This window comes from Silurus meridionalis, chromosome 22 (assembly GCF_014805685.1).
Source record: "Silurus meridionalis isolate SWU-2019-XX chromosome 22, ASM1480568v1, whole genome shotgun sequence".
NCBI classification, from domain to species: domain Eukaryota; kingdom Metazoa; phylum Chordata; class Actinopteri; order Siluriformes; family Siluridae; genus Silurus; species Silurus meridionalis.
Window position 1 is genome coordinate 10,640,925 of NC_060905.1, and position 13,579 is coordinate 10,654,503.

General features: G+C 36.2%; 1 protein-coding gene across 3 annotated transcripts in view; it reads left to right on the plus strand.

Annotated features, from left to right (window-relative positions):
- Window positions 1-13,579, plus strand: part of csmd3b (CUB and Sushi multiple domains 3b) — a 383,608-nt gene that overhangs the window by 257,213 nt on the left and 112,816 nt on the right. For all 3 annotated transcript variants that reach the window (XM_046834810.1, XM_046834811.1, XM_046834812.1), the window contains exons 22-23: window positions 8,719-8,888; window positions 10,442-10,598. In XM_046834810.1, the coding sequence (XP_046690766.1) occupies window positions 8,719-8,888; window positions 10,442-10,598 (327 nt within the window). The remainder of the gene's footprint in view (window positions 1-8,718; window positions 8,889-10,441; window positions 10,599-13,579) is intronic.

Here is a 13,579-nt window from a genome sequence, read left to right on the forward strand (position 1 = left end):
AATTGATGGATGCATAAAACCAAGACAGCACAAATGATGTCTTAACATTTGATAGTAGTGCAAGTGGGTTAAGGCCCACTTTTTAAATCCCGCTTTTAACCACAGTGGATTGACACATGCAGATCACTTGTCATGATTTAAGGGTTTATTGGTATAACAGTCATTTTTCTTTCTGAACTGTGTCAACTTGTGGAGGAACAAAATATGATGTGCTTCTTGTTTGGGAGAGTAATGTGAAATATTGAGGCTGTGTGGTGCTTTATACAGTATTTCCATTTACATATTTACTCAATAAATAGTGCATAGAGATCATTTATTACCACAGAGCTCATGCTAAAGGTAGATAAAAGGTTGCCATCGAAATAAAATGATAGAATGTATGTATATTTCAAATGTCCTTCATTATCACCAATAACAAAATGGCCAGATGTCACAGTCCAAATTGAAATTGAAATTATGTGAGTTAAACCTTTTGTTGAGGTTTTTGTTTGTTGAAAGTTTCTGAATATACAGTGTTGTTTATATAGGTCCTCCCATATATGACTTTTTGAGATTTCTGTTGAAAATCATTGCTTCAGTCATTGCCTTCTTTAGATCAGATCTATAGTATAAGAGAGTCATGGCCAAACATTGTGCTCTTGTTTTTGGATGTTTTCAAACTAGGATTCTGTTGGTGTTCCATCTTATGCGTGTCGGTTGTATTTTGTTAGCAAGATACACTTGCTTACAAGACATTTCACTTTGACGTTTTCTATAGTGTACCATTTTATATTATTCTATTTAAATCCTGTGGAAGATGCAAACCATTTCACTTGTTTGATGATACTGGTACATCATTTTTAAAGGCTTTTATTATTTGACTTAGTCTAAAACTTTATGTTCCATTTTGTGTGAGAAGTCATAGATAAAAAAACTTAATAAAAATAAATAAATATGTATATTGTTACATACAAGTCAAGCTTGCAACACAAAGTTCCATTTTTCAAGTGTTCAACATTAGCATAGCTGTTGAGTCTGTAATACTGCAAAATGTACTATATGGTTAAAAATATTGGGACATGTGTAATGTGGTTCTTTCCCAAACTGTTGCTGCAAAGTTGAACACAAACAATTGCATAGGATGTCTTTGAATGCGATTTCATTAAATTTTCTCTTCAGTTGAACTAGGAGACCCAGACCTGTCACAGTAAGACAATGTTTCCATGTGTGCAAAGTAAACTCCATGAAGATATGGTTTACATGGCTTGGTGTAAACGATCTAGAGTGGCCTGCTATAGAGCTCTGACCTCAACCCTATTAATTACCCTTGGGATGATTTGGAACACCTCAGGCCTCCACACCCTACATCATGACTAAACTAGAATCCTTGTGGCTGAATGAGCGCAAATCTCCACAACCACACTCCAAAATGTAATGGAACATCTTCCCAGAATAGAGGAGGTTATAATTCCAAACGGTGACTAAATCTGGAATGGGGTTATTCAAAACGCACATGCAAATCTAATGGTAATGTCTCCACAAACTTTTGTCTATATAGAGTATATGCCCTTACTTTGAACTCAGAAGAAAAAAGATAAAAATTTTGCAATAATAGATTTGTGAGCAGATGAAAGCCACTGACGAACAAGCCAATTAACCAGAATAATAATCTATTCTAACATACTTTATTTAGGACTTTAAACGTGTATTTGTTCAAAGGTTTAGATCAGACATTAAAATGGCAAGTAAAGCTTCAATGCACAAAAGCACAAAAGTACACGTAAGGCTTTGTCCTGCTTGGGTTGAATGTAAATGAAGATGTGTTTAGGATTAGACTTGCTGTTGGTAACACAAATATAAAATGTTGACAAATGGCTGCAACACCTTAAATTGCCTCAATTCCAATGAATGCAGTTAATAACATTTAGTCTGATCCACACCTAACATTCTTTAATTTATCTGTGTGTGTGTGTGTGTGTGTGTGTGTGTGTGTGTGTGTGTGTGTGTGTGTGTGTGTGTGTGTGTGTGTGTGTTTTGAATAAGCTAATAAACACATGTTTTGAACTCTTTAATATTAACTGATGCTCATGAAAGGTCTGAACCCCTTCCCCTCTTTTCATATTAGCAAATTACAAATGTTTTCTCTCATCTCACCCGTGTTTTTTCAGCTTGAGAGCTACACTTAGGTACAGAAATGTATTGAAAATGAGTTTTAAACCCCCAACCAAATGTAGAAATTATACATAGCGATTTAAAACAGTGTAATAAATGCAAATTTGAGAGCTACTTTAGCCTGAGGGCATTAAAAACCATCCATCTGGCAGGCATGTAGACGCAATAAAGAGGAATTTTTAAAAGGTTCTTCTCAAAAGTTCCTAGCATTCAACTGGACCCCTAAGAGTTTAATTAACATTAAATTGCATGCTCCTGTTGGATGAAGATACCTGTAACATGGACACAACATATACACCTGAGAGCAGGCAAGACTGTTCAATATGTCCTGTTTTTTACAATCATTTTGGTAACTAAGGTTTTCTCTCTTTCCTCTTTTTTATGTAAATACAAAGCAAAATACTTCATAAAAGATGACATTCCAGTTCACTAGACTTGAACCAAGCTTTAAATATATAATATTGCTTAATTAATTATTTATGCAATGCTTATGAATGTGTAATAAAGGCCCCCTACAACCAGTGTTACCCTATTTTTATGCTGCTATTTAAGGGACAAATCAGCACCATTAGTGTATATGCCAAAAATATATAGTGTTAACTGTTTATTCTTATTTGTTTGTTGAAATCAAATGCATCAATCTTTCTGGTCTTGATAAATAAAAGGTTTCTTAAACTTTAAGATTGTCTGTAAGTACTAATGCCTTGAGGTTTTTTTTTTACATACAAGAGCTCTCTTTTTATTTAGGGACTATGACTAAATCCAAAATACTAAGTAGCTCACATGAACAGAAAACAAAAAGCTAAGGGATTTCAGATCAGTGCCCTGAATAGAAAGTTTGTTCCTATTTTGCACTCTGAGCATAGCTGAGCAAGACCTTGTATTCCCCCTCATCATTTCCCCGTGTTCCATTTTTCTGTTGTTGTTGTTGCTGTTGCTTCAATTATATTCCGCGTTTACAGCTCACAGTGGTAAAAATGCATATTCAGCAAAAAAGCAGTCAGAAGCTTTGCTCTCTTTTTCCTTTTATGTAAAAAAAAAAAAAAAGTATTCGCCTTTTGCCTCTGTACTCCAGTGAGATAAGAGCCCAGCGCTCCTCTAATCAGTGTAATTGGGTTAAACTGTAGTTATGGTGAACTTTGGGCCTATCATGCTCATGGAAAATGTCAATATTGCTCCATTAATATTCCATCAGCTGGCAGCATGTCTGCAGAGTGGTGGCTTTAGCGTGGTATCAGACTCCCCTGGTGGCTGTGGCCCATTTCTCTCTGGCATTGAGCAGTTTGCTTTTAATTTCAGGGTAAAAGGATGACAAAAGGATTTCCATTGATTACCATCAGCCATAAATGTCTGTGCCAGCTTAATCCTGCTTTAATGCTCAATGAAGATCAACATGGTGGGGTGGAGAGGAGAATAAAAACAGCGATGGGAGACAGGGAGCCAAGTGTTTGGTGTAGCTTTCAAATCAAGCGTGCATTACGTGTTGGCCACATAGATGCTGAATAGGTCCTCTGTGCCATCTGTCAGAGTGAAAAGAGGGGAGAAATGCCTTGTTAAAGCTGATGTAACAATGTGATAGAAAGACTTATGAGCAGAAGCTGTGTGCGTGTCTGTGCGTGTGTTTGTGTGCGCGTGTGTCTGTGTCTTTGATAGGCCAATGTGTGTATATAAGATTTTGAACGATTATAGAAGCCCACTTTGCACCTGCTCCCCAGCACATGTACACACTTAAACATACACATACACAGACACAAATGGACCCACACACACACACCATTTTCCTCAGTGCAGTGAGAACAGGTGTGATGTGTGTGGAATTTAAATCAGGCTGTGGAGCTCTGCTTGCCTGATTATCTGCCTGGGAAATTGTAACATTTGACCAAAGAGCACTGCATTGCAGATTCATCACTTTTTGTTCCTTCTCATTTTTCCTCTGTGAACCACAAGGTTATACTCCTTTACAACACACGTGTTTGTTTGTTTGTTTGTTTTCAATTGCACCTGTGTCTTTCCAAATTGATTTGCCTCTTGATTTCCAGCTGCTACTACTACTACTACTACTACTATTACTACAGCTGATGCTACTATTCTACTACTGCTGAAACTACTATAATAATACTGCTGGTTTTGCTTGTATGCTACTACTACTGCTGTGAATGCTGCTATACTACTATGGCTGCTACAACTACTATTACACTATTTGCTAAAATTATACTCCTCCTGCTACTGATTGTACTCTTACTTTGGTACACAAATTGGTATTGTATTGCTACTGTTGTTGTTAATTTTACTGCTATTATACGCTTCTATTATATAGCATCTGCTACAGCTATCTATTACCACTGTTGAATATACTGCTACTGCTGTTACTATACTTTTTTAGCTGTACCTGCTTTACTGGTGCTTGTACTGAAATCTGTTGGCTGCATGCTGTAACCTTTGTACTGCTACTACTACAATAGTGCTGCTGATTATATAATTATTTAAACAACTAGTAATAGTACTGCTTTGGCTACTACTATGCTACTATACTTCTTCTTTTGCATCCATAATACTCCTGCAACTTCAATCACTATACTACTGTAGCTACTGCTACTTCTGTACCACTGCTACTACACTACTACTTCTACTGCTGCTTATACTGCTGTTATTACTACAATACTTTTAATAAATACTAATATTTAGCATCTGCACTCACTAAACTGGACAGGTATAGACAATCAGAGGATGGAATTATTATATAAATACATGAATGTGCAGGTTTACAGGTCATTCTAATAAAATAAATGTTCATTGAATTTAATTTAGATAGTAAAACCTCTTTGCAACAATGATTGATTTGTTCAATCTATTGCATAAATCATTCATATGACATAAATGTAATATTTATGTGGAACTTTTAAAGTAGGTAATTTAGGGCTTGGTGATGAACAACACACTTAAAAGAAATTAATGATACCATTAAAAGACTAAGGCTATGTATAAGACGTACAGTCTTAGGTTAGTCTTTACAGGGTCACAGTGTTGTGTTCCACTTATATCTCCACTGCTGACAATCCCATCCATCTCTCCATCTTAATAAAGCTGCTAAGTAGGTTAAGCAAAGTGACTTGGGGCTCTTGCTGTCTGTGAGTTGACCCTCAAAGTAATGGTGGAAGAAGTGATATAAGGAAGGTTTTTAAAAGCAATTTTTAAGTACACCTTGTTATCTTACATATTCCTGCCATGATGATAAATGGTATAGAGAGGTTTTAAAGGTTTAGTACAGGGGTAGTGTCTTTTTATATAAATATATTATCTACCTGTTAATATGCTGTAAATGAAGGAGTTTAGAAGGAATTCTGTAGTTATTTGGATCAAAGTAAAACGACATCAGACATACAAACACTGATAGTCTATTAGAACTGTAGAATGTGCAGATATATGAGAGTTAAATGTTTAATATTCACAGAATGAAAAGGGTACATATAGTACATCTAGAATTTTTGCAGCAACATGCAATAAACTTTCTTTCGGCTTCTCCCGTTAGGGGTCGCCACAGCAGACCATCCGCATGTTTGATTTGGCACATGTTTTTACGCTGGATGCCCTTCCTAACGCAACCCTCCCCATTTATCTGGGCTTGGGACCGGCACTAAGGCTTGTGCAACCCTTATGGCTGGGGTTGGTTCCCTGACCAGGGATCGAACCCGGGCCGCAGCGGTGAGAGCGCCGCATCCTAACCACTAGACCACCAGGGGACTGCAGCAACATGCAATACAGTGAAAAGATTTTTTATTCCTGTTCAGGTTTTTGTTCACTATCATTACTATTACATTATGTGTTCCATGTTAACAATACAAAATAAAGTCACACTTTCAGGCAAACCTCACTGCTTTTAAACATACAATCCACCAGTAATAGAACACGTAATGCAAGACCACTTTGCGTGCAGCAAATTCGGTGGATGTTTGTGTCCAAAGACTGCTGTTTTGAGTAGTGTATTGATAATGATAGAGTAAAATTGCTTTAGTCAGCACATTGGAGAAGCATTTTGTCCTCAACAAATGATGTCCTGCTGTGCAGAAAAATAATGTTCCCCTCGGATAGACTGCTACTTATCAGATTGTCCTTTTATGGAACTGGGTAACTGGTTTAACAAAATAGAAATAATAGCTCACTCTAAGCAATGGGGATGTTTCTACCTTAATATATTTAATATCTGCCATAAGAATTATATTTACAACGTAAGGTTTTGTTCTGGTTTTCAGTTTGTTTTTTATCAGCAGTAACCAAATATATATAGTTTTACAATATAATTAAATAGTGATGAATTGGTATATATTGTGTATTATACTGTAAGCAGACACGTAACAGTGTGAAGTGTCATTCAATGAATAGATATGCACAAAGTGACAGGTAATTAGTGAGACTCGCATTGGGGACTGTGCCAGATCATTAATTCACACGCATTAGAATGCAGACATGGCAAACTCTGGAGATTAAACCCTGCAATGATGGTGCCTTAGAGACTAATGATGGCGGCTTCGAAGTTTTCTGTCCCCATATCTTTTATAGTGCTTGATGTATTCCTCTAACAGCCAAGAGTCTTGTGTAGGTATCATACTCCCTCCAGCTCTCACCAGCTCTCTCAGCTTTCCCAGTCCCCCAGCTACATGCTGACTTCTCTCTCAGTCACTACCACTAATCATACACACTCCTCTTGTGACCTCACACTGGCTGGTTGCAGCAGCAAATTGAAATGGGACTGGAAGTGTTCTTTGTTGTGCATCTTATTACAGGAAGAAGCTGATTGAAACCTCATTCAAATATAGCAGTCAGTTTCAGCTGAATAAATGTGAACAGTCACAGCTCAGGGACTGTCCAACAAAGAAAAGGGTCCAACAAAGAAAAAAAAGAAGGGAAGCAGGTAGAGATCACTTTTTCCATGTAAGAAAAACAACAGCACAGCAAAAAAAGTATACCAATGAGACTCCCATAGCTTTTATGCACTTTTCTCAGATATTTTCTCTTCCATGCCTTATCTGAATAAAGATATAGACCATTTTGTTCTGTTTAAGAGAAATGTATGGAGTAAATCACATCATCCATTGCTTAATGGTGCATTTTGCAATTGTTGCAAGTCACCAAATGCTGTACTGTGTCACCAGGGGATGTAACTACTTGCCATAGTAACTTTTATTAGTGGGTGCTATTAGTAGCATTCCACTTTGGAGAGCAAATTAAAGGCCAGGTCAGGTGAGCATTCTTAACTTTGTCATAATGCTGGACATTTCCATTTCTAGTAAGCAACGATTGCTGTATGGTCTCTGATCACTTTTTGTCGCTGCAAATTATTATATGTATGAATATAGCTTGATGATGCATATTACAGCATGCTCACCTATGGTTGATTTTGTAACAAAGCTCCATTAGTGTTTTATTACTTTTATTATTTTGCATATTGTTATTTATAAATTAAAGAAAAATGTAAACATAGCTATGACACTACTTTGTTTACAGGTCAACTATATAGGACAACGCAGGCTGACGTAAAACTCAGAGTACTGCTACAAATACGGTAGTGGCATGAGATAAACAAAACAAGATAATGAAGATAAACCCAGATAAGACTACAGGATGATGTTAGTCAGTTGTGGCAATTTTTTTAATCAAGGTATTTAATTTAAGGTATATAATCAAAAATCTTATTGTATGAAGTCTCTTTTTTGTCCTTGAAAGATTTTAAATTAGAAAACTACCAACTTTTTCTGAATTCTCTGAAATAAATGTGTATTATCATAGAACTTTCATGTGACACTGAGTTATTTGTATTCATTTCAGCAGTTTGCTCAGAACATTACCGACACGGCTTTCCATGTACAACTCTAAAACAAAATATGTTAACTATATGTCTAAAAATATGTAAGCTGATGTGTAAAGAGAAAAGAAAAGCAGTGTGGCTCACTAAAGAATTCATATCATTGTAGACTGGTTTTAGAGTGGAGAATGTAAAGGTAATTTGCTAAATGGAGGCTGTAACATAGTGATTTATTCAAAATATGACACTGGTAATATCATAACATGGCAGAGTGTAGAAAGAAACGACGCAGGAGAATTAAATAAATCAGCCTGGTTGCGGGGTTTTATGTGCCTCCCACTCTCCTGCTTTTATGTGTGATATGGGTATTAATCTAACTGTTTTTACTGTTTGTTGTTTGAATAAGTCTGTTTTTCACTGTTATCATAGGATTCACCTCTTTCAGCAAGTTGTCGAATTTCTAACTAACAAAGCAAACCAAAGAAGTCAATTTTAGTTTTCAGATTCACCCTTTACAGCACATTTGTCTTGTCCAAACCAATCAGTCAGCAAAAAGTCTAGTATAAGGTCTCCTTATAAGCTTTTACACTTGCAAAATGTCCATGTGGTGTAGTTATGAGCTCAAGTATAGCTGTAGGATGAAATATGACATATGTAATGGTAGAGTAATTGAACATCTTGATATCATGATGGTTGCTGACTTTTTCGATCACTGCAATATTACATTCTTTATTCCAATGCTCCATGTTTTTGTTTCTCGTGTCTAGCTGAGTGCGGCTCATCTGTCTTCAACAATGAAGGGATTCTCTTGTCACCAAATTACCCCATGAACTACGACAACAACCATGAGTGCATCTACAGTATCCAAGTGCAGGCTGGGAAAGGAATCAACATATCGGCCAGAACCTTTCATCTGGCCCAGGGGGACATCTTGAAGGTAATTCCATTTTCTCTGCACAGTTCTTGGTCTGGAAAACCATTTGTATGAGTATTCTCTGTAGTCATAGCATTAGCATACAGAATGCATCAGTGTGGGGAGCTGTATTCTAAAGCCCAGAAATTGACTTTACATTTTTATTATCTGTACACCAACAATTAGCATTCAATGACTGCAGGAACCTCCAGAGATTTTCAGCATTTAGTCTATTTTCTTGCAGAATGATTGTATACATATATATATATATATATATATATATATATATATATATATATATATATATATATATATATATATATATATATATATATATTCCATCCTTCCAGAATATGAACATCGAAAAAAGGAAGAAGCCCAGAGCTTTGCTTACAGTTTCCTTTTAGAATCTTCAAGCTTCAAAGAAAATCATTACATACTGATTGGCTATTCAAGCATTTTCTACCATGTACCGAGGGGGAAACTGAGACCACAATTAAATAGTTCCTGTGTCTCCCAGCTGCCCAAGCATACACTAGAACTTATAACACAGTTAAAAGGTATTTGAGGGCATTTAGAAACAGTCTAACACACTACTGTATCTCATAACTTAGAAGAAAGGCATATGAGGGCATCTAGAAACAGCCTTACACAGTTCAAAGAAAACAAAGTAGAAACAGTTATAGATACATTTTCCCAATACACTGCCGAAAACAGTTAATGGAGATTATTAATGTAAAGAAAGAGACACATTGGCTTAGCAGTGTATTCACACCTTTTGAACCTTTTCACATTTTGTAGTCTTACAGCTTGGAACCGAAATTGACTTAATTGGTCTTACAGCCTATGTCATTAATCTACAGAAGTAATGTTGGCAGGAGAATGACTGTGGTTTGCAGAATTATAAAAAAAACCATAAAAGTTGTGAATTCTCCCTATTGCTTCTTATTCCACAGCCATTAAAAACAGTTTGTTGCATCATTTGCACTTGGCCTCTGGTTTGCTTCTCTGACTGATGCTTCCTGTATCTGGTTGGGCAGTTGGACAATTTTTGTTTCATTTTTTAGCAACAAATAATAATTTTGCTTTTTTGGATGTTTAAAATTTCAGATCGCCAGACTCTAATATTTTTAGAGAACTTTGTTTTTGGACTTGATTTTTTAGACTTAATGTTTTAAGTTTAATTGCTCTTGGTCTTTGTGGTGCTGTTTGTTAAGATGTGTTCTCTTGGGACCTTCCAGAGATGAGGACATGCAACACTGTAATTCCAGAGGTATTAAAAACAAGCAACTCTGTAATTGCATTAATTTAGTTTCACAGCAACAGGAGTGGAATACGAATGCAATCAACTGTTCCTATATAAAATGTAGTTACCATATCTAAACAAGAAGAAACATCATTTCGTCTCACGGTGTACTTCACACTGCACACTGTGTATGGCTTCAATCAAAATTAGGATCTTGAACTTGACTTGGATTATGTTTTGATGTCCATTTGGTCCAACTCACACTGTTGCCTCAATCAGCTTTGTGTTTTCATTTGCATTTACACTATGAATTATTCCCTATATTTTGTAGATCTATGATGGAAAAGACAACGCAGCTCATGTGCTGGGAGCCTTCACAGGTTCTGCAATGCTGGGCATAACACTTATCAGCACTTCCAATCACCTGTGGCTGGAGTTTTACTCAGATGCTGAGGCCACCGGAGAAGGATTTAAACTCGTCTACTCTAGTAAGAATTAAATCCAGTACTTCCACACACAGCATATGTGAGCTCAGGTTTCATCTCTATAATAAAATAGTAGTGATAAAACCATTTATAATGGTAAGTCTTACTCACATTAATAATCTTTCTTCAGTTTTCACTGTTTGTCTTCTTGTGCCAGTCAGCATGGACATTTTCTAGCAGCACTGCCAAACCCATCCCAGTAAAACAGCAGTGTATGTATGTGGGGATTTTTTTCCCCTGTAACCACCTACCACTTTGGGAGAAAAACTGCTGCTCATTTGCAAATATTATGTAAATCTTAACTAAAATCGACAAGTGGCTCCTTTTGCCTCGTGGATAATATGTACACTCCAGTTTCTACCTTAAACAGGTGATTTGTAAAATGACTACATCAAAAATGTGCACTCTATAATCTACCCCACTGTAGTACTAATATTATTCCCACACCTGAATTGGCAGGGGTGTAACATGACAAGGTACACATGAGTGAGTTACACACACAGTGCAGAGGCCTGGTATGGAAAGTCAAAAAATCTTTTGGTAAGCATTTGACCTTTATTGAAGCACAACATGTAGTGCATACAAAAGCACACATTATGAATTTACCAAAAAGAAGGGGACACTCGAAACACATAAAGCTTTAGGTAGCTCAGAGGGATTATGTATGAGGGCACTGCGAGAATAAAACTTCCCTTTTTACTGACCTTGTCTTCTCCTTTTCAAAGGCAGTTGAGCAAGTATCCAGTTCACACTTTGCTAATACTATTGTGTCCATGGAATTCAGCAGGGTTTTATTTGCAGCGAGGGAGAATGCATTAACCTGCTGGTAGGCTATCTTGCTTAAAATCAACTAAATCCCTGTCTGTCTGCAATTCCATTCCACCTGCAGGATTAGCCATTTGAGTGCATAATAAAGGTCAGATAGAGCCATGAGAAGGTGAAGCCGCCACAGATCGCCCAGACACTGTAATTTAGCCACCAAATGAAGACAGGGGAGTGAATGAAAATGAATTAAAATGGCTTCGTTTATGTAGTCTTTTGTGCTACTAGGAAAGTACTGTTAGACAATGGCCTGTAATCAACTTGTAATCAAGCCTTCTGGGCACAATGTGGTTATTTGGACTGCTTCTTCTCACTGCTCGAAGCACAGAGCTGTCACAGTTCACACACAGCATAATTTCCAAATAAAGATAGGCTATCTAAGTCTGAGTCCTTATATGCAGTTAGGGTTCATTATTATGGCGAGTCAGTTAACTGATCTCTGGATAGCTTCTTGTAGTATGACGCAGCAACTGCATTTCACAGAGCAGTGATCTTGCACCAAGCGGAAAAATCCTCAGTGGTATCAGTAAATAAGAATTGTTAGCAGAATTGTGTTATTATTTGGTTTATCAAACATGCAGCACAAATGGCCGTGCATCGACTTTATTTTCTGCCTTTTGTGCAATGAGAGTGTGATAAGAGTAATGATTATGGAAGTTAATAGGAAGTGTTGCACAGCAAGTGGGCCTACACTGTTCTAGATACTGCAGCTCCATTAACCAAGCACTTAATCTTAATTGTTCTGCCTGCTTAGTGAGCGATTGGCTCTGCCCGCACAACACAGTGAGATCTTAACACAAATTGTCTTCTATAATGATTACACTAATGACAGACCTCTTGAGCTCTGACGTCACATAGGGTGGATAACGTACCACTAGATTTCACTGATTGTGGTAGTATCAGCTGAACAAAGGCAGACTAAATGATTTCCAGTGATTTATTATTTGTATTACATTTGTGTAAAATGCATGTAAATATTTAAAGAGCAAAATATCCTACCCATATTGAACAGGCAGATACAGTATAATCTACATTTAATAAAAGATGTTCTAGATAATTACAATATTCTGTTCATCGGAAGCAATTGGAAACTGAGATCTAAATAAATCTATTGTAGAGTTTATTTATAATAAATTGCCTCATGTCATCTGTTCTGATTTTACATTAATAAAAATTCAAACTCATTTTGTCTAAACTCCATTGTACACAATACACACAACCTAGGTGTCAATGATAGAAATAGAGTTTTTTCTTTCTGAATTCTGAAGAATCATTTTTCTTTCTTTCGATCAGGACAAAATAAATGGAATAACTAATTTTTGTAAATACATAGGTATGTATGGATTAAGTCAGTCAAGTTTCATGGTGGAAATATTGTTATAGTAGTTATTAAGTCACCTAAAATTGCCAGCAGTGAACAGTATATTTTGCAAGTATTTCTACTTTATCAGAGATTTTTTTTTTTTTTTCGGCAAAGTTTTACTTTACTACATTAAAAAAAATCATGCTGTTGCTTTAAAGTAAATACATGAAATGCTAACCTGTCACAAGTCCCCAAGCGTAACCACAAGATACTTGTACAGGAGAATGAGAAACTAAATAGCATACATTTTTTAAATCTAGTTCTCATAGATCAGTATTTTTATTTTGATACCTAAACTTATTCAAATACAAGTTCTTTTATACTTTTACTCAAATGAAAATGTAAAACGAGCACTTTTACTGGAGTAATATGTAAAGGAGGGGATTAGAACAGAAATGGGGTTTTTCATCAACCACTGAATTTTGCTCAACTTTGAGTAAGACTTCAAAATGGGCTTCATTTAAACCCCAACAGAACCAAAATGTTAAAGATGTAGCCATAATGACTAAAAAATTCAAATAGAAATTGTTCATTTAAGCAGTAATTGCAGACTGTGTACAGTAAAAGGTTAACTGTACAAACAAACTGCTTTGTAATTTCCCTGAAGCACATGAATTCATCAGTGTTTTAGCATGTGATCATAAATTCATAAATCTTCTTGACTATGATAATAGGTGACACATCCACTACAACATTCACAGTTTTGTGATGCATTTATCTTGACGTAGGTTGACTGTTTTCCCAAAAGTAACATGACTGTGGGATTGAAGAGAGCTACTTAAGCGTACTGCTTATTACA